Source organism: Lissotriton helveticus, chromosome 5_1 (assembly GCF_964261635.1).
Source record: "Lissotriton helveticus chromosome 5_1, aLisHel1.1, whole genome shotgun sequence".
NCBI classification, from domain to species: domain Eukaryota; kingdom Metazoa; phylum Chordata; class Amphibia; order Caudata; family Salamandridae; genus Lissotriton; species Lissotriton helveticus.
The window spans coordinates 1,179,871,231-1,179,894,333 of record NC_136065.1 but is presented as its reverse complement, the minus strand read 5'-3'; the positions used below and the strand labels follow the sequence as shown (position 1 = coordinate 1,179,894,333).

The 23,103-nt window shown below is 42.9% G+C and overlaps 1 protein-coding gene across 1 annotated transcript in view; it reads right to left on the bottom strand.

The window, feature by feature from the left end:
* Nucleotides 1-23,103, bottom strand: part of ATRNL1 (attractin like 1) — a 2,439,979-nt gene that overhangs the window by 1,954,413 nt on the left and 462,463 nt on the right. The window contains exon 8 of the mRNA XM_078643887.1: nt 685-940. Within this exon, the coding sequence (XP_078500013.1) occupies nt 685-940 (256 nt within the window). The remainder of the gene's footprint in view (nt 1-684; nt 941-23,103) is intronic.

Genomic DNA, 23,103 nt, shown 5'->3' with positions numbered 1-23,103 from the left:
CCATTACAACGCATTGCGCTGGGGAGCGCTCTAGGATAGGGAATAAGTTTAATTTACTATCCAACACCTTCCCTAGTGTCCACGGGGACTGGAGTTGGAATAGTAAATTAAACTATTCACTATCCAGCACCCCAAAGCGCTATGCGTTGTAAAGGTTTGCGTTGTAATACTTGCGATGTAAAAGCATGCGTGGTAAAAGCATGCGTTGTAATGTCATACATCCAATGAAATATATAGATGCAATAACAACTTTAATAATACAGTTTTAACTGGGGTTGGGATGGTAGGGAAATCATTAAAGGAAGAAGTGCTGAATTAGTGGGGGTTATGTTAAAAAAGATTGACAGATCTGCAACTGCCCGTCACACATGCTGGATTAGTCCAGTGTTTTATCGATAACATGAGGCTGTAAAATATGTTGGGTTATGAGACTGTTGTTAACCATTATGCTGTTAAAATAGAAAGAAAAATGAAAACTACTATAGTCGATAGGACAACTTGTCTTCCTGGTGCAGATATTGTACCTGATCACAATGTAGAGGGATACATGACACACAGGCGTCACTGCCTGTCTGCCCAATGTTTTAAATTGCCTTGACCAAACACATAAACGCTTGGACACAACCTGATATGAACCCAATATGAATGAAATAGCCTCTAAGTTGCTATTAGAAATGTACTCACTGATATAGTACTCCTGCACACTGCTGATGTAACCGTACACTGAGGAGTAGCCGAAGATTATCACCATTATCACCTCCTTGTTCTCCAGCTCAACCATGTGGGCTGTGTGCCCCTCCACTGCATAACGTTGTCCATGCATTACAACAGTTGGCGTCCGAGTGCTCCACGACTGGCTGGGGATATCAAAAACCCAGAGCTCATCCGTCACATTGCCTCCGTTGGCTTCGATTTTGCCTCCATACATGTAGATGTCATCCTGTTAGAAATGAAATACAGCGACAGTGGCCATTATTATTGTATTAAATACTACTGTGAAAGTGAGCTCGTATAAAACCTTGAGATTCATGCCAAATTATAGGGTTCAGTTTGTAACCCCAGTAAATATGGAAAATTTCAACTGTAGTGGCTTAACATTGAAGAAATGTATATACTTGGAATACAGATTACATTTTCCCCGGACAATCTACATAGAAATTTCAAATAATTGCTTACTTCTATAGACTATTACACAAATCCTTATACTGTGTTAATTACCACTCACCTAACAACATGTTGTGGGTTAATTCTATTGGTTCAGAAATAAAAATGTACCTATTTCCTCCATCCTGTTCCTTTTCCTAATTGCATGAGTATGTATTTCTGTTTGATATAATTTGTCACAGTGGATTTTCCCAGTCAAGACACTTTCAAGTAAATTCTCAGGCACTTTATTTCCAATTAATTAAGCCTATTGAGTTATCTTTTTTCTGGTTGCAAACATTTGTTGGAAGGTACATAACAAATCATCCAAGAACCTATTGACCAAAACAACTTACAGCACTCATAATTCTGCATTGTCCAAAACAACTTTTTAAAAACTAGTTACTGCTAATCTCCCACTTTCTTTTTGCGGACAATCCAGAACCCAAGCTAATACTTGTTTGTGCCTCTACAATACATAGAATTAATCACACAATAAAGGTAGAACGTATTGCTATCGTCCACCACATTGCTACTCTAAAAACTTAAACAATCTTCAACAAGATTCCAAAACTCTTTGACTTTGATCAAAAGATTACCAACACTTTTCCGAGAAAAACAAGAAAAAAGTTGCATCAAATTCCAGTTGTGAGTGCCTGGGAATCAGTCTGGTTTGATTTAGTTACGCTCAACATACTAATGTTCTACTGATAGTGTTAGAGATAATACAGAAAGCAGGTAAAAACACCACAAACCTAAAATGTACTATATAGAAAGTGGGCAATTAAGAAATATAATGCCTCCGGATTCCCGTACACCTAACAAAGGGATTGGTTATGTACAAAATAAATACATGGAAGATATCACTCAACAAAGTAAAATCCGGGGCATTACGGCCATTTTTACTGGGTTACGTAGCATTATGCTTGAAGACTCATGATTGTAGAGAGAAATTTGTTATTTGTACAGAGGGAAATATACACACAGAACTGTCCACATTGACTTTCATAAGAGTTTTTTTTCTAATTTCTTTATTTTTTTACCACATATCACAACAATCGTCTTCTTGTTATAAATCGGACATTCTTTATCACATTTCAACATATAAAGTATGACCATTGGCCTAATGTACTAACAATTCCATATTTTCTTATGTTCCCAACTGTAAAGAAATAAACAAATGCCCCCCTCTCCCCTTACCCCCCCCAACCAGCATATTTAATCCAGTGTTAGGTGTGTTTACATGTTAGTCTTCATTTCTCAGGAGTCGACTTGTGTGACCTCAGTTTGTCCGACTTTCAGAAGAGTTGAGATAGAATAGTAATATGCTATACAGACACATAGAAAAATAATTTAGCACCACTAACTGGCTGGCGCCACAGCATTTTTATTTTACCCATTGCTCCATACCTTTCTCTTTCCCCAATTCTACAGATTCTCTGCATCAGAAAACCATAATAAAGTGAATACTGGGAATTATTGTGACAAATATATTTATTGAAAATACTACGACTACATGCAAGGTGTTGGATTTCTCCTTTAAATATTGACCAACTGCTTAGCTGAAGTTAAGGCAACTAGAAAGAATACCTTCAAAGGGGTGAGAATATAATTTATACCGCTGACAGGGTCTCCAAAGCGAAAGATTAATATCTTCCGTAATCAATGACAGATGCTTCAACAAAGATCTAACCACCAAACGATTCACGGAAACCCCCAATGCTTTAAAATTGTAAATTGCCTTCCCCAATTGAAAACCTCTACTGAAGAAACTGTAAAATCAGATAGGTGTCATGCTCACAACAATGAAACCAGTTTTGTGATTATATTCCAGTGATGGTCAGACATTCCAGGCTATTAACCTAAAAGAAGGCTGGAAGAACTTGGTGAGATCACACTACAATCCTAAGTTTTTCAAGACATACCCTCAACCTCAATCATGACAGATGTCTGAGCTAAGAGGACAATGCATTTGGATAGACTGAAGACAACAGGAAAATCCATTTAGGACCTGAGGAATGCTGCAGCAGTTGTTGGCCACAATTCAATTACTACAACCACATGTGATTCATTCTCCCTGATAGAATGCATCAGCCAGTTGCTGAAGCTGAAAGACAAAAGAGGAATAAAGGATTTTCAGAGGCAAAGGAGAGACCTAAATATTTTGAACTACTCATCCTGGAATAGGCATCCAGCCCAGGGAAGTACAACAATTTCCAACGGAGGAGTTGCAAAACTCTCACACAGGCCTACAATTCACTAGAGTCAAACCTCATTAAAGGATGAAATCATTCTACTCAAACTATCTAACTATGTCTGTTTTTTATCCCATAACTGGGCTCCCCACATCAGACTGGAGGTGAGCTTGGACCAGAGCTCAGATTGAAATGCCAAAGTGGAGACTGCGACATTGAACATGTCCTCTTTATTTATTTAGGGTTTGGCAACCACATCTTTGGCTGAACTACCGCCACTTTCCCCTGGGGTAAAGGCACAAAGTTTCCAAAAGTCATTATATTTGCTGATTTTGGATCCAATTGGACAAGTCTACCAAAATCAACGGCGCACAACAGCCTCCAAAAAAGAGACCCAATTTTCTCATCAAGCCAAAAACCCTATTATGTTTTGCAAGCACAAGTGCAGTCAGTAAAAGAAAACCCCTCAGAGAGATTTGGCGGATGCAACTACCTCTGCAGGTCCTTTCTGAGGTCTGCAAAGGCTGGGATCAGGTACTCTTAGTCCTGTATCTTTAGGTAGCAAATCAGAAGGGATGAGATACAAGAATGGAGACTATAAGAGACAGAACAATGCACACACCCAAAATGTCTTGTAGATTGAAAGAAATCTGCCGTGGGTCACCTACCATGTCACTCTTAGAACAAAAGCTCACACCAGGGCACACTGAAATTACTGCTGGAGCAGAATTGAGAAACAGTGTCTCAATTTGTCACCCCTTTCGGCTGGGGTGGATAGCAGGGGCATAACACAGGCCCCGGCAACCCCCGCGTTGCGGGGGCGCACTGCTCCAAGGGCCGCCTCCGCGCAGCCAGCACATCCTAGATACCTCGTTGCGGCCCCTATATAATAAATTAAACGTTACACACATCTCCACGTCTGCGTGGAGACTGGTAAACTTTGTCATGCGCATTGAGCAATTAAAAGTGTGCGTGAGGAGGTGAGGCGTTCCCGAGACGACCGAGGGAATGTGCGGCTGCAGGCCATAATTTAACTATTGCTAGACACTGAGTGGCCGCTTGGATATACGCGGTCTCGTGCGCCTGGTGAATCACAACGTCTCTGTTAAGGTAATCCCCACCTGGGGCACGAAGCTTCTATGGAATGCCTGTCCGCAGTTAATCAAAAACTGAAAAATGCCGGTACTTTACGTTAAATGTATTTTAGCAGTGCCCGAGAAGTGCAGGTTCCCTCCATTTCGAATTATTGAGGTTCCTGCCCAGTATCTGCTCATTTAAAGCACTGCTTCCAGCTGATTAAAGTGGTACTTTACTTCTCCCAAAAAGAATGCGAGTGTTCCACAGGGTCTGCACTAACGCCACCCCCTTAAACAGACATTTGCTTCCTTTGGCTGGAGTAAAAAAATCACAGATGACATCCATCCAGCAGGTGGTTCAAAAGGAAAGAGGCTGGGGCCTAGCACCCAAGGATCCGTGCGAATGCTGCTGGCTTGGTGGACAAGAGTACACAACCGGCCTCTGAATGAATCTAAAGGCTGTGATGTGGTCGGACTTGTTTCCAGAGTGGGTGGGGCAGGGGCACATCAATCTTCATGTTTTTCAATTATGCGAATCATTGGCGTCTTGTAGATGTGATCCCTGATACCCCTCAATTGCGGGCATGTTCTGGCTAAGACTGAAGTGTTTTTATCAGTGAATACAAGAAGAAGCCAGTGAGGAGTTGTGACGTACTAACTGTTTAACGAATGTGATCACCTGGGGTTTCGGTCAGTATCACTCCAGTGATTTCTATGGGCTTGGCTTTAAGTAGGCCGTTGTCTTCTACAGCAGAGGCCAGTCAAAGCAAAGCACCACCTGGCTCTCTTTTGATGGTCTTCCTAAAGAATACTGCATTATTTTGCGTCTTTAAAGGTGAAAAAACCTTCCTGAAGTTGTGTTTAGCAGAACATCCTTTGTGTTGGGGCTTCTGCCTCCCATTCATTGGCCTCTTGAAGGCACCACAGCAGAGCTCGGTTTCATAGTATGCAGTACCAGGGCTTTCTTAGTTCAGACTCCTGCTGGGTCCATAACAAAGGTCCAATTTGAGGTGTCATCGGGCCTCCTTTTGTTGGAGTTTCCTGGCTGGCAGCATTCAGGACCCTCACACCTAGAGGCAAATTCAGCAGAGGGAAAACAAAGGCTCATACCTTGTTAGCACTTTACACATACTTAAGAGAGGCAGCTTTTTACTTTGTTCAGGCTCTGTTTAGGAGATATGCATGCACTGTAAGAATGTCAGATTTGTTGATCTTTCCCAGTATTTACATGAAATAAATAGCATTTATATAGTGCTTACTACCCCATAGGAGGCGTTGTAATAATTTAAATATCACTATTTTTTATTGTAAAGCACTATAGTTTGAATAAGTTTACGCTGACAAAAGGCAACACCATTTTATGTGTAGGTTACAAAAGTGCAAATCTTCTGCCTAAATCAGGAGGGATTCCCTGTTTACTGGAAATGTGCTTTAATGTACTCATGATAGACATGTTAAACATATATGTGAGGGCTTAAGATCTGATGTCACTTCTTATGATGCAACTTCCTGTGCTGTCATGCGCCGTGATGTCACTCACCATGATGTCATGCACCGGATGTCACACGCCATGATGTCACACGCCATGATGATTAACTAGGTTAGTCCCCCACCCCACTTTATTTTTTAGGACTTGTGCCCTGGTTATAAATCAAAAAAGTATGTATTCATTCGTAATGTGACTTTTCTGTCATTGTTCCCTTTAATTATCAGTCATGGATCATTCAGGCAGCCCTAGAACACAATTAAAAGTGGTTTCTATTTATATTTGCTGTTCGAAATATGCACAGATAAGTCAGTCTGGGACATCAAAATATTGAGCTGACAACCCTAATGATAAGACTGGAAGTTTGTTGCAGGATCAGCACATTATTTATTTCCTACACCCTCAATCCCTATTAATGCCATAATAGCAATAGTTTACCTTTTATTTGAAAGCCTACGCGCCGTCAATAACATGCTGAGCTACTTCAAGTGTCTGGGAATGCACCCTGCATTCAGACAACTCACTCCTCATTCTCACCTTTCACTTTCACGCTCACCCTGCACTCACAGCGATCACAATGCACTCACACTGACCACCATACACTCACACCATTCAACCGCTTACACTGCATTCAGAGCGATCAAAATGCACTCACACTGACCACCATGCTTTCACACCATTCACTCGCTCCCCCTGCACTCACAGTGATCACTCTGCACTGACAATGCACTTGCACTGTTCATCCTGTACCTCACCCTGCAGTCACACAAGCACACTACTCACCTTTCACTCACATGTCCCCTCACTGCTCAATCTGCAATCTCACTCAAACAAGTCCATCACTAACCATGCATTCTTTTGTCCCACTCTGCACTTACATCGGCACCCAAATTCATATGGTCACCTCACTCACCCTGCAGTCTTGCCCCTCACACTGTTGCATCGCTCACCATGCACTCACATGGGCACTTCTGCCACCCACAAAGTGCAGAGGGTTAATGTGCCTGCTACAAAGAACGTGCACCATGCAGATCACAGAACTGAGTGTCAGTAGTGCTATGAAAAAATTAAATGTTTTTCAGAAAGGTGCTATAGTGAGATGAGGTGCACTGTTGGTGAGTGGTAGTCAGGGAATTCATGGAGAGGGAGGAAATGTGGGAGGGGCACCAAAAAAGACTTGCACCATGTGCGACCAGTGCTAGGGCCTGCCCTGGATGGAGTGGTAGCCCCTCTGAAGTTCGGGTCCAGTTGCGCCTCTGGTTTCAATCCCCCAGACAACTCAGGACTTTAGTTCTCGCTTTCCTGATTTGTTATCCAAGGCTTAGGTCGGTGAAGACCCTGGGGAAGCAAGGGGAAAAGCCAATCCATGAATTGGCACAGGTGAGCCACCCCCAGTGCCACACCCATTTGATCTCCATCGTATAGATATTTCTATCTCTGGACATTATATGGTATTTCCCGCGTTTTGAACTGTGAGTGAAAGCTCACAGAGTTGAATATGGACTTTGATTTTTTTAGCACACTGCTATGCCAATACAGAATTGTCAACCATGTTGAAAATAACGAGTTGTTAGAAAAAGTACATTTTTTGTAGACCACAGTGTTTATAATGTGAGGGCACATAAGTCTCTTACTCCTCCCAGTATTGATGTTAATTGTTCACTGAATTTGCAATATTCATCTCCATTTTTGAAGATCAGGAATTCATCTTCACAATAACCTCTCTGTGGAAAAAAGGATGTGTCCATACCTCTGCATAACCAACCCCTTCATATAGTATGCTTTACTCGCTTCTAAAATTCTATTGCCTTCATCTGCAAAGAGAAAGGAAGGTGATCGGGAATCTTACTTTTCCCTTTAACAAATAACCACGTTATCATCTCCAGCTTCACTCTGAACATCCTAAAAGACTTCAATATAGACTTGCTCAGACGGAGAGCTGTTATATGGGAATGGAGTGTATTGGAAAAATGAAGTGTGCCCATAGTTTAAAAGCAGCCTACAACTAGCTACTATTTGTTTGAAATCGTTTACCGCTTGAGCAGATTTGGATGCTTCTAACTAAAACGTATATGCCTTTGCTTTTACGCGAACCAACGCGAGGGGCTGAAAGACATATTTTCAAAATATTTAGGTGTGTGGGTTCTGGTGCCCCTTTGCCTGCAGGACTGTCTTTGGCCACCCTGTTACTTCCATTTACATGCCCACCATTTCGTGATGGGCTGCTATCTTCCCTCAAACTTCCTTTCATGAGCAGTAAATTCTCAGCTCCTGTTCCATGCCAGGGCCAAGGCCTGATTCTAAGTGCTCTGCCACCTATCATGTTTGTCGAGCCATATCCTTGGGATCACCTCTTGCCAGGGCCTCCTTTACTTTCCCCAGGTCACAATTGCTGCCTCTTAAGCTGCCATTACTGGATGGGAGATTGTTGCAACCATTAAAGGCAGATGCCATCCAGAGACGTTTTAAGGCATGGGCAAAATTGGCTCTGGCACCTTTATGCACAAATAAAAGGGGCATGGTTTGACTGGACGAGTTTGATGTTTATGCTGCTAAATTGTATTGCTTTATCAGGTACTTTGAAATATTTATGCCTTCATGCACAAACAAAAGGGGAATTAGTTTTACTTAACAGGTTTGACTTGGGTATGCTGCTGCTTGCTGTACTTGTTATTGATTTACCAGTCACTTTGAAATATTTGCACCTTCGTGCACAAACCAAAAGGGCATTTGTTGACTAAAGTGGTTTACATTTTGTATGCTGCTTGCTGCTGTACTTGTTACTGTTTTGCCAGTCACTTTGAAAGATTTGAACCTTCAAAAAAGGAATTGTTAGTCTAAACCAGTTTGATTATTGTATGGTGCTGTAGTTGTTATTGTTTACCAGTTGCTTTGAAATATATGTGCCTTTATGCACACACCAAACGGAGAGTTGATTGACTAACCTGGCTTCATATTTGCATACTGCTGGACTTGTTTTTATCATGAACTTTGAAAGTATTTTCACCTTGATGCAAGAAAGTTGGATTGTTTTAAAAAGCATGCTTGATTTTTGTATATTGCTGGACTGGTGATTGCTTTATTATGCACTTTTAGAAGTATTTGCACTTTTCTTTTGCTTTACCAACTACAGTTTGTATAGATTCTGTCATTAGGTACTTGCTGATATAGTTTGTTTTTATTCTACATGTGGTGTTATTTATGGTGTTGCTTGCACTTGTCTGTAATACGTGTGCCTTAAATCTTGTATGTAGCATTGTTTATACCACAGAAATTATAAATTCAAACAGACAAACATCTGCATAAATGTTCTGAAGCATCCAAACAGTTTTCATCTTCAGCCTCGTTTGCCTGCCTATTTTGTCCTGCTTACTAATAAAGACATGATGGCAGAAATTGAAATTGCTTCCTCAGTTCACGTTATTATCATGGACAGACCTAAACAGTCACAAGGGTGTGGCATTTTGATAATTCTCTAGTGTATTTCTCTTGGAATTCACAGGATACTGAGTTATATCTTGTGTTCTTCTCATGTATATTGTCAGTTGAGTCTATGGAATTGCAGGTTTGGGTTTGTCAATTCTAATTCAGATCCTTCATAGTTGTTCTTTGATCTTCAGCCAGAGGCAGTTCCTGAGACAATAGGATTGGCATTGTTCTGATTGCTGCTGTTCCTGAGACATTAGGACCTCTCCTTGGCATTGTTCTGATTAGTTTCTCAGTTAAAAAATCTGCTCTGGACAGTATTGTTACAAATGACGTAGCTTATATGTTAAGAGGGTTACCCACTTTCTCATTAGAACTTTGAGTCAAGACAATATAGAAGCATTCTATTAAATGTTGGAGGTTTCAAATCAAAATATCCCAGATTTTTGGGAGGTGGGGCAAACTGATATGTGGTGGGTCGGGCTGCCTGGGGGGTCCTCCATGTGCTTTGCAGGGCAGCCCCCTCAAGTTTTGTTACGCCCCTGGGGGATATGCCACCCCAAACAATTCTCATATATTCTATGAAGTAGAAGGGAGAGATAAAATTTTCCCAAGATTGTAAGGTAGCTGTAAGAAGTCAAAATTGTGTTCGTAGACCTCGAGAGTGCCCTATTCTATCTCCATCATTAATTTACCTAGGAATGCATGATGCAATGTTATTCAGTCAACACATACCTTAGAGATGCTAACACCTTTGTAAAAGTTTGAGGGCATTTATAAGGTGAAAAATAAGAGCCTTCAACTGAAGTTTAAGCCTCAGTGATAAAAAAACATAATCACAATCAATAAAAAAAACTTTGTTTTAGGTTCATAAAAACCGTAACAATGTTACCATAAATACAAATAATACATAAAATGTGATTACACAAGATTTCATAGGTGTTACAGTCTCACTGAGGACCAGGGCCATCCTAGATATTTGGTGAATATTAAACCATCATAATTATCATCAGTAAAGTGCCATAGTGTTATTAGTGCCTGAATCAATAGTTAGTAAAATTCATCATAAACAATCATTTTGTTTGTAAAAACCACCATGATTGTTATCAGTAAAGTGTCATTGTGCTGTTAAAAGCTAGATTAGTAGTAACTAAAAAAACATCGTAAACAACCATTTCTTCAGTGCAAATTAAAATCACCAGAATATCGCAGTTCTTGGTTGTTAATGAAATATACAGTCGCCAAGACTTGTTAGCAGTTAGTCATCAATGAAATACTGTGGTGCTATTAAGTGCCACAAGCTTTTAGGTACCAAATCATCACGTGTGAACATTGAGTGTGTTAGTCCCTGCGTTCTTTGACCAGCGTGAGTTCTTATAGACCTGTAGGTCATGAGTGTTCGGATCGCGGACAGTTTTTTCATATAAAATCAAGTATTTCATCATTTTGCAATTGAGCCAAGGCTCGGTTTGATCAAGTTCTTTTAATATAGCTATCCTACAGGATCGAATGCCCCTAGCGTTTACACTGGTTTTCAATTTTTTTAACCCCTTCCGTGCTCTGGATGGCCCCCGACCATCATGAGTCAAGGTGGGTGTGTGCGCACGACGGCCGGGTGCCATCCGAACCACGCCCAAGAATGGAATGGCCAGCACCGCGGCGAAATTTGGGCAGCAGCCAAGGTGTTAAACGTGCTTTCTTTAAAATGGGGAATATACAAACCAGGTAGATAATACCCTGCTTTGCAGCATAACATAATCTACATGTCTCCGGCCCGTTGTATTTCCAAGTTGATTGGCCAGCCAAGGAAGACAGAGTCCCAAAACGAGTTGCAATCAGCTTTTTCTTAATCAGCACTGAGAAAGTCATACTTGGGCATAAGGCCGGTTTCAGGTTATCATAAGATTGTAAGACCATACAAGTGGACATGAGGCATATTAGTTTGTTTTTATCATCTGAAAAGCGAGTGCAGTTTATCGACTTTATTAAGTACTTGACGAAATGCTGGAAAACGCAAGTTTGTATTCCATACGAACTCAACAGCCTGAAATGCATCCTACTGAACACCTGCTCGGTCCATAGACATGCAACAGAACTCTGGGACCTAATCGACACTGCATCACCTGACATCGCCTTCCTTACTGAAACATGGATGAACGCATCCTCTGCCCCTGACATCGCCATAGCCATACCGGACAATTACAAGATCATTCGAAAAGACCGCACCATTAAAAAAACTGGAGGAGGCATCGCCATCGTCCATAGAAACACCATCAAAATCACAACCAGCTCTGACGACAATCTTGCAACCGCCGAACATCTCCACTTTCAGATCCACACCGACCCCAGGACCACCCTTAGAGGCACCCTCATTTACAGGCCTCCAGGCACCCGATCTCAATTCAGCGACGACATCACAGACTTCGTCAGCCCGCACGCCCTCGCCTCCGAGAACTACATTCTTCTAGGAGACCTCAACTACCACCTTGAAAACATACTCGACAAAAACACCACCACCCTTCTGGACAACCTGTCCAATCTCGGACTCAAACAACTTGTTGACACCCCCACTCACACAGCCGGACACACGCTCGACCCTATCTTCACCTCCAGCAAGCACATCTCATTCGATCGCACTACAGCTCTCCACTGGACGGATCACAGCTGTGTTCACTTCAGCTACAAAACCACCCTATCCCACAACCGTCCACAACCCATTCCCAGGAGAAAATGGAATAAAATCACCACCGACCAACTCCTCGCATCACTCAACCAAAACCCTCCCACCCTAGCAATGGACCCAGACCAAGCGGCCACCAACCTCAGACAATGGATTACCCACAGTGCGGACGAACTAGCACCCCTGAAAAAACACCAGTTGAAATCATCCAGCAAAAAGGCTCCCTGGTTCAATGATGACCTTAAAAAATCCAAAAAGACATGCCGCACCCTGGAGAAGAATTGGAGAAAAGAACCAACCCCAGACAACATGGCCTCCCTCAAGACAGCCACCCGCAAACACCACCAACTGATTCGATCCGCCAAGAAATCAGCATTCAAGGACCGTCTCGACAACAATTCTCATAACAGCAAGGAACTCTTCAATATCGTCAAAGAATTCACCAACCCTTCCGCAGCATCCAACGATATCACCAACTCCCAAGACCTCTGCGATGCGCTATCCTCCTCCTTCTACAACAAAATTGCCGACATCCACAACAGCTTCAAGAATACTCCCAGTGACCAACCCCCCCCCACCCCCTTCTGATCCCACCCCTCCAACTAACAACCTCAGCTCCTGGAACCCAATCACCACTGAAGACACCATTCGCCTCATGAAATCAATACACTCTGGCTCGCCTTCTGACCCCTGTCCCCACTACATCTTCAACAAAGCTGACTCCATCATCGCTCCCCAACTCCGCGATGTCATCAACTGCTCTTTCAACTCTGCCACCTTTCCGGAAATCTGGAAACACGCCGAACTCAGCGCCCTTCTGAAAAAACCCACAGCAGACCCCTCTGAACTGAAAAACTACCGACCCATATCCCTCCTCCCTTTCCCGGCCAAAGTCATCGAGAAAGCCGTCAACAACCAACTCGCCGCCTTCCTTGAATCCAACAGCTCCCTGGATCCCTCACAGAACGGCTTTCGAGCCAAACACAGCACCGAAACAGCCCTCATTGCGGCGACCGACGACATCCGAGCACTCCTAGACAACGGAGAAACAGTGGCCCTCATTCTACTCGACCTCTCCGCCGCCTTCGACACTGTCTGCCACAGCACCCTCATACAACGCCTCAACAACATCGGCATACAAGGAAAAGCCTTGGAATGGATCATCTCTTTCCTAGCTGGAAGAACCCAAAGAGTCCGACTCCCCCCATTCTACTCAGAGCCCACCGAAGTCATCTGCGGCGTTCCTCAAGGTTCCTCACTCAGTCCCACCCTCTTCAACGTCTACATGAGTCCTCTCGCCTCCATCGCACGTCAACACAACCTCAACATCATCTCCTACGCCGACGACACCCAGCTAATCCTTTCACTCACCAAAGACCCCAACACCGCCAAAACCAATCTTCACGAAGGTATGAAAGAAGTAGCCGAATGGATGAAACAGAGCCGCCTAAAACTCAACTCAGACAAAACGGAGGTGCTTATCCTAGGATCCTCCCCCTCAGCTTGGGACGACTCATGGTGGCCGTCCGCTTTGGGATCAGCACCCACACCCACAGACCATGCACGTAACCTTGGCTTCATTCTAGACTCCTCTCTCTCAATGTCCAGACAAGTCAACGCCATATCATCCTCCTGCTTCAACGTCCTTCGCATTCTCAAAAAGATCTTCCGCTGGATCCCCCTCGAGACAAGAAAGACTGTCACCCATGCACTGGTCACGAGTCGACTGGACTATGGCAACACACTTTACGCCGGAATTACAACAACATTGCAGAAAAAGCTCCAGCGCATCCAAAACGCGTCAGCGAGACTCATATTAGACATCCCGCGCCAAGAGCACATCACCGGACACCTAAAAAATCTCCACTGGCTTCCCGTCAACAAGAGAATTACTTTCCGCCTTCTTACCCATGCACACAAGGCCCTTTATAATCTGGGACCCGAATGCCTCAACACCCGACTGTCCTTCTACATTCCCACCCGCCAACTAAGATCATCCAGTCAAGCCCTCGCCGCAGTCCCGCGCTTCCGAAAAACCACCATGGGTGGCAGATCATTCTCCTTCCTGGCTGCCAAAACCTGGAACTCACTCCCCACCCACCTCCGCCTTACTCAGAACCACATCTCCTTCAGAAAAGAACTGAAAACCTGGCTATTCGACAAATAATGAACCCATCCCCCTAGCGCCTTGAGACCCTCTGGGTGAGTAGTGCGCTATATAAATGCCCGAACTTGAACTTGAACTTGAACTTCCATAGGTCGGTTGTGTCTATTGCTTTCAATGATGACTGCAGATATTCGCTGTGGATGGAATGAGGATATGTTTCGAAAGCTAGCCATAGAGCATTGTTTAATAAACTTCCTTGGCTATGCCGTATTTTGTGCCATGTTTTTATTGTGGAGCAGCTTCTCTCTAGGACTTGTTGCATAATGTGAATTGTAGGTGAGCATGAGCAGGTGAAGCACTCTTTGGGATGCCAAACACTTGCTTATTTGCATTGACTTGTAGTTTCTCTAAGACCAAAGAATCTTTACCATGCAGGACAACACTTGCATATTTCACTGTTGGTAACAGTTTAGCCACTATGACACCTATAGCGGCTTAAAGGACGGACCATTATGCTTATTATTAAATACACAGAATGCATAACTCAGGGCAATTTATTTCTTGGTGACGTACTGTTTCTTTCTTGAAGTTTAGTCTATTGTCTATGTACAATCCCAAGTACTTGCAGCTACTGACCTCCTCTTGGATTTCATCTCTGAGCTTCATTTTGAACGGTGCCACATGTTGATTCCCAATTGATATCATTTTAGTTTTTGTTATATTGAATTTAAGTTTGTTAACCTGGACATATTCTACTGGTTCAATAAGTGATCTTTGGAGTCCCACTTTTGTTTGGCTGAGTAAGACTATGTCATCTGCAAAGGAAAGATGTGTCAAGCTTAAAGTGCTTGGACGCTGAGGGTGAGAGTATGTCTGGTCAAGACTTAGAGACAGGTCTGCCATAAACAAATTAAACAGATGTGAGGCTAAAACACAGCTTTGTTTGATACCTAATTCAGTGGAAATTAGCTTTAATAATCACTATTAAGGCCTCCCGGTTGGAATCAGTACCCAGAAATCCCAGATGTCAAGAAATGTCAAGAACTTTACCAGGGGAATGAGCATCGGTGCACATCATGGTATGAACAAAAGGGTTGATTCATCACAGTTGTGATGTGCTGGAAATCTCCTAAAGATTTCTAAATAAGTGCCACTAAGACTCTTGATCCCTGGACATCTGACATTATACAGTGTATTTCGCATGAATGGGGTTTTGGCTACACTAGGCGCACAATGCCTGCATCTGGTGGCACAGAGGTGTCCTTTGTTGGATAACTCTACTGGTTGTCTCCAGGACCCATCTGTCTGATAGTGTAGATCTAGAGGATACATACTCATGTCCCCACAACAACAGGGAAACTGGAATCTCAATCTGTTCAGGCAAAGATGGAAATTTCATTTTGCCTGCTGAGAATTCGGTATCTTGACACTGCAACTTCACTGGAAGGGTCAAGTGTGTTTAAATTCCTTAAAACGTGTGGATCAAAGATGTTGAACACTGCAACTAGCCACATTCCCCCAGGAAAAGGCATCCTGAAACTAAAGCTTGCCCAGCCACCTCTGATACGCCTATGAGATAGACCCAAGTATGAGGGACTTGCAAGAAAATAGCAGCTACAGGCGTTATCTCGGGACATGATCACTGATGACTACGAAATATCTAAGTATTTTCTGCTTTAAGAGTCATTATCTGCTTCCTGTAACTCTGCACTCAGAGCTTTCTCCACTAAGCACCGAGAAGAAAATAATGAGTAGGTTATGTTATGTTGTACTATACCGAGAACAATGTGTGATTTATTTAAGGACATTTTAATCTTCTTTTTCACCGGGTGAGTCATTGTGGTGGCCTCTTTAGTCACAGCCATGTGGCTACTGAGGTTTGCCAGCATCAGAATGAGCCAACTTGGCTTATACCTTTAGCAGAGGATACCTAAAGAATATAAAGCAAATCATCGAGAGAGTTAATGCTGCCTCTTGCAGAAGACTAGGTCTATTTATGACCGATAAGAGAGAACCTCCCACTGGCGCATACTATACTGTCGAATGTGGACACTAAATTACACTATGCTGCTTCTATCAGTCTCCAACTACAAAAGGATGAGAAATGGCAGTAGAAAATTTGCAATGCAGTCACCAGTTATCTGGAGATCTGTTCTGCATTCAGAAAGCAAAAATCGCTTCAGATTCAGGAAACAACTCCTAGCACAATTCTTCACTGATACCACACCTATACCTCCCACTTAACAACATTTCCTTTCCATATAGTCATATTGACCATAAACATGAATATTAATTCAAAGCTGTAACAACCACAGTTAAAAAAACACATTTTAAAATAAAAAACACATTTTTGCTTAGCAAAAAAACCCTCTTTGGCCACAATTCTTTTTGAGCTCTCACTGTAACATGTTCACTTAGTGAAACAGAAAAATAAACATGGATATGTGAGAAGGGGATGCAAGGATTAGCCCCTCTTGGGGTGCTCACCAACCTCCACCCGATTTAACACATTACTTCTCAAATTCTGTCATCCTGCCATAGCCGAACTGGGCCTTTAAAAGTGCTGCATTGACCTGAACTACAACATAGACAAAGCATCAAAGGATAATAAGATGCTGGTCTCTGTGTCTGCCATTTTGAAATCTGGCACACTGTGCAAAAGCTGGCATGATCAATGCCTCTCAATCCATGTTGTTTGCAAACTGCTATCCATTCATTATCTGATCACTAGATAAAATTGACACTTGAACTAATGTGCTAGTTCGTACCCAGAGAGGTCAGCTCCTTAAGAGAAGCCAGATCCAATAAAGACCGAAAATCAATTGTGTCAGCAGCCAAGTGAGTAGGATTCAAACCCTTCAACTGGGCTGTTCACTTGACAGCCCTCACAGCAGAAAAACAAGCACTTCGATGCTAAATCTATACAAGAAGCAGCTTACAAGCTAACTGGAAGTGTTTCAGAGCAGCAGTGTGGTTAATTGACGATAAAGAGACCTCGCCTGCTCTAAGGGACAAGGGAGAATACATAAAGGTCCTGCATGCTGCGACTGGAAAGTACAATAGCAGGTGGAAAATGGCTCGACTCTTGAAGCAGTAAACCAGACGCGTACATTTCTTAAACAGAACAGACAGCGTATCTACAGCAACGGGAAAACTGCGGTAAGGTACAGCTAGCCTGGCTCGTATTCAGTGTTGGATTCCATTACTTGGAAAATAAAAATGCTTTGAGCCACTTACAACTTCACTACTTCAATGGTGGGGGGCATGGGACCTGTGTATCTATATAAGCAGGCCACTCCCCAACACAACGCAGACTGGAGATCAGTCGGTGGGGTAAGAAAATGACCTGGGTACATATATGGTGGTTGCTTAACACTTCCAGTATTGGATTCTTTCTTTTTCAGCTACCACTGAGAAGGACGCATATCAAGCCTTGCAGAGAAAATTAAGTGGCCTCAAGATGATACACAGGCTGTCCATCTTATCAGAGAAATCACAAAATTTTCTCAGGCGGTAGCCCGAGGAGGGAACGAGAGGCAGTAGGGTGCTGGAAGACGGTCAGCCTCCAATCAAATCTGATAAACACAATAGAGAACGTTCCCAGGATAAGACCAAGTCATAAAGAGTGAGTTGCCCACTGATTGTTGGGCATCTCACAAAAAGTGATAGACTGGCATCACACTTTACCCGGAGTCATGCTTCATCATCTGCCAGTCCTCGCCCTCCAAAAACCGCGTTTGATGGAGGACGGGCATGCACCTGAAGACAGGGATGCACTTCTAAGTGAGTGGGGGCCCAGAGTGAGAAGTGATTTAAATAGCCATCACAGTGCACCCATGCGTCCTTTCATAGGATCATGAAACTCCTCTTGGTCAGCTAGTGTTTTTGACAAGTTGTGTTACAGGGATTACTGGGTCTCAGGATCCTTCTCTACGTTTAACCCAACAAGAAGAATACCAGTTCTAGAACAAACTAAAACATAACGCACATGTTCGAGTTCTGCAGTGCCTGCTAGATACCAACTCGCGCAAAGGCAAGAAAAGGCCATTATTGGTTAACCGAGAAGATAACTTTTCACATTCAAAATACAACTCTCAGAAAATGACAAAGAACATGTTTTCCCTCCTTGCACTCACCTTGGAAGCTAGTCCTTAACTAAGGTGCAAATGTGCTTCCAACCTTCAAGACGGAGTGTTGGCTAGAGCTCGAAAGTACCATTCTAATGTATGTCAGTCTTACTTCAAAGCGTTTTAGCATAACCAGATGAGCTACAAATTAAATGATTTACAGGATTTTGTTAACCAACATTTACTTCGGGCTTTCTCATTAAAGTCATCATGAGCTCATTCTCCCTATCCACTCCAGTTTTAACCTTCATATTCGAAAGGGCCTGAAGGCACCTATAGAAAGACTGCAAACCTTTCTAATTCCTAGTAATTACCGAAAACATTTACTTAGAGTGTCATCCAATTAATGTATTTTCTGCCTGTAAAACAAATACTGTCTCTGAGAACTAAATGGTGTAGTTGTGCAATTTTTCTAAAGTTAATCTAGAAATCAGATACTTTAAATAAATGATTCTCAGTTTACACCGAAGGCTTTTATTGATATCTAGGGTATTAGTTACAGCCACATTTCAAAATGATTTAATTAATCACAATGATGCTTTATTAAATACACAGTTTCTTTTTACCTAAAACAAGTCCTAGTTCTTCCGGCCTGCAGGGACATGCATATAGTCAATGGGACGAAAGTTTATTATGTTCATTCACTTTTACAAAGTAAATTTGAAAAACATTGCCACCTCCAGAGACAGTTTGTAGATTGCCTTGCCATAACTTTACTGGCAATGTAAAAACATGGCCATATATAAGGGAGCAACAGGTCTATCCCATCTCTATATAATATAGAAAGGGTGTCATTTATTCTAGGCAATTTATTATCTTGTGAAAAAGCAATCATATAAGACCTTATTTTAGTAAAATACATCATTAGCCATACTATGTATAACATACCATTCATTTAAGTGTGATTTAAAATAGTCATTTTTCTTTAAAAAATATATCAAAAATCTCCCGGAAAGAAAGCAACCTTGATTCTTTACAAGAGCTTTGCAACTAGTTTATTTTGTGACTGTTGCGGCAGGTAGTTGGCCACCTACTTGTATTTAGACTAGAGGAAACAATAGTGTTTTTTAGTGTTTAAACATATGTTAAGGAATGGCTTATTCTGAACCCAAGCTTATCACGGGATCGGTATACAGCAGGCGAGTCTTGCTCATGACATATTATTGAAAAACCAAAGGTGGTGATGGACGGAGCGTTGACAATACAAACACTCCCCCCCCCAGTCAAATGATCTGGGTTTAATCCATCACCGTTCTTTAGCTCATTCCGCCACCCCAGTTCAGACATTTTTGGACCGGAATCAAGCTTCCCAGGACCGGTTTCTGACATCACAGCCATCTTCAGCAACATGCTTGAAATATCCAGCCACTTTGTCAAATCCTCTATGCCAAACAGAAGAGTCTAATGCAAAGGACAGATCTGCCAGGTCCCTTAGTGACAGAGATCCACCGGCGAGCCAATGGGTCAGGATCGATGTCAGAATTTCATAGCGTGAGATTCATCACACTTGGATTTACACTGGAAAGCCTTGCTGTGGAGCACTCTGCACTGGCCCTGCTCATCTGAATTCTGAACATAATTAAGGTTAATCAGAAGACTAAACCTTCTTAAATCTTTCCAACAAAGAGAAACTCATTTTTAATCAATGCTGTGCTTTCCTCATTCTTCCATTCGCATTAGCATAATGTACTATGAGAGCCTAAAACAATGTCATTGCCACTGATTACAGGGGAATGATCACCTCTTTGCTGGCCCCGATTTATCAAATTTTGGAGAAAGGTTTCTAAACAATCACTGAAACGTCTCCATAGTAACTGGATGACAGGCAGGTCAACCTGCAATATACTTATGTATTTAAGGGGATAAGAGATCTTAGCTTTCCTTAAAGAATGGCAATGATTTTACAACACTTAGCCTTATTGGATGAAATGATGCGGGAGGCAGGATTGGGCAGAACTCTACCTTTAGATGATAAAGAATGGCTCAGAGCGCTAGCTAACGGGGTATAATGTGGAATAGCATACAGTGGAGTACTGCATTAAATTGGAATAGCATGGGGTGGAGTAGAGGGTTGTTGAGTAGAATGTCTTAGAGTGGAGTGTCATAGTGGGGAGACAGAGTGGAGTGGCGTAGTGTTACATAGTAGAGTGGAGTAATGCATCGTAGAATAGAGTGAAGTAAAGTGATGGAGTGGGTAGAGCAATTTGCATAGAGCATCGTGGATTAGTGTCGCAGAGTGTTGTAGAGTGGAGTGGCCTAGAGTGAAGTGGCGTGAAGTACAGTGGTGCAGAGTAGAATAGCATACAGTGCCTGTGGTGTAGAGCTTTGAGTAAACTATTGTAGAGCGCATTGGCATCGAGTGCAGTGACTTAGAATAGAGGGGAGAGGAGTGGTGCAGGGTAGAGTGCAATGGAATACAGTGGCGTAGCTCAGGGTGGAGTAGAGAGGCACAGAGTTCAGTGGCGTAGAGTGCAGAGGCATGGAGTGGCGCAGGGTTGAGTAGAGTTGTATGGAGTGCAGTGGCATAGAGTAGCTTGTTTCAGAGTAGAGTTAAGTGGTGCAGGGTAAAGTGGAGAGGTGCAAGATAGAGAGCAAAGGTGTAGAGTGCAGTGGCGTGGAGGGCAGTGGCATGGAGGTGAGTGGCGTGGAGGTGAGTGGCGTGGAGGTGAGTGGCGTGTAGGGTAGATTAGAGTAGCGTAGAGTGCATTGGCGTACAGTGTATTGGAGTACAGTTGAGTGGTGCAGAGTAGAGTGCAGTGATGCAGAGAAGCATAGAGTTCAGTGGCGGAGAGTGCAGACTTGCAAAGTAGAGGGTCTTAGGGCCAAATGTACAAAAACTAGGAATTGCGATTTCCAAACTTCGATTCTTACTGTGTCGCAATTAGGAAATTTAAATTCCTTTTGTAAGAAAATGTACAACTTCTATTTAGCGATTTTTGGTGGGTCAGGAATCGACCTAGTTTATGAATATTAATGAGGTAGGTCGCATTTTGCGACCCATTAGAAATTGCAATCATCACAAGCATGGTGGCCTGCTGAGGCTGTATAAAAAGCATGCTAATTGTGAGCCAGTACGAATCACGTAATAATCATTCAGCTCTCAAATACATGTATCCAGAGCAGCAAGAGAAGGATGCGATTTCGTGGTGGCTAAATCGTTTACGAGTCTGAGTGCTTGGTGGACACATCCCTGCATGGCCTGAAGGTCACTGGCCCAAGAGCAGGTAAGTAGCAGCCCTCTATCAGTCCAAGATTAGACAAAGGAGCCACACACAGGCTGGCAAGATCAAAAGCTAATAATTAAGCACCCAGAGAGAATGCAGTTTGTGGTGAACTCGACATTAACATTAGGCGCCTCCACACTTGAAGAACCTACGGGGGCGAGCCTGTGAGGCGCGAGCTCTGCGGCGTAGACTTTCTCACGTGTTTGTGGCCTGCGTGAAACCCAGCCTGACACTTTACAGTACACATGGGCAGCAGCGTCATTCATGATTTATCACTCTGTCAGCCACTTTAAGGCTATAATTTCCTCCTCTGCAATCGCTGCAATCAAAAGAACAACAGTCCGTAAGGACTTGTGAGTCTTGTGAGAAACCAGGCAGCTAAAACACTATGTAATCAAACAATTAAACTCAATTAAACACAATTTAAATTCCCCATATGGCAAGAATAGAGTGCGGAAAATGACCCCCAATGCATGCAGCCAGGGCAAGACTTGGTGCCTTTTAGGAGCTTTGCTTTCTGTTAGCAATTGGTGTAAAGGCAGGCAGGTTGGAGAAGGCACTCAGTCATCACACGGCCAGCACTGGTGCCAGCCTTACGGTTCCACTGGATGTGTCTGCATTCGGGTATACATCTAGCCACTGCCTATGAAATGACGATAAATGACCACACAGGCATGAGTTCAAGGCAGCACGAGAACCATCTTCAAACTACAGTCGGCAACTACTGCAGAGTTTTAAGGCAGAAATGCCCAACCCCTCATCACCACTAGCTTCATCTTGGACCATCCCGAGACTGCCCATGGACCATAAACATGCGCACAAGCCTTCACCATGGTAGCTAGATGATCTTTTCATCTGAAGCTATGGGCTGTATCTATATGAGGTTCATGAACAAAGTTGCATGGCTACAGCTGGGTGAATATCTGGGATGCCGAGTCCATAGCGTTCTTGCTCGGTGAGATGACGGGCTGCTGCGTGCGTGGGATTTTAGGATGTTACCAGACGGTGATATCTCACGTGGCCTTATGCGTTTTTAGGTCTGCTGTGATGCTCTGTGTTGATAATTTCCCATTACTTTTTAATGTGTTGGAACAACTTATGAATACAAGTTCTACTATAGGAGCTCGATCAAGGTTATCATGACTGCAGCGTCAGCCAATGAGCGAAAGTGCCACCTATGTGTGGGTTAGCAATCTAAGTGAGAGAGAGAGAGAAATGTTGTGTGAGAGAGACCATATACAAGAACTGTGTTTTTCCTGTTTTGGCGTCATATAGTGTCGACATCCTGATTGCGATAGCTTGCCATTTACTGTGCGGTAGTGTACTCAGATGGGTGCAGTAAAAGTATGTCATTGGTTCATGATCACAAGGACGTTGCTGTGAAAGAATAAAAGTCTGTGTATTTCAAGAGAAGGAATACAATGGCAAAAGCAGACCCACTGCCAATGGTATTGCTAGAATAAGGCTATTGTATGCTGCTGCCTTACAGCACCACCATAAGAGGCCACACAAGGATTTCAGATTGCAACAAATGCGAAAAAGCACAATGCTCCCATTGGAGTGATTTGCTGAATGATGCAGAACAGACCCCACAGCCAAAACAATCCTTTCAATATTTTAACAATTGAAACAGTAGCAA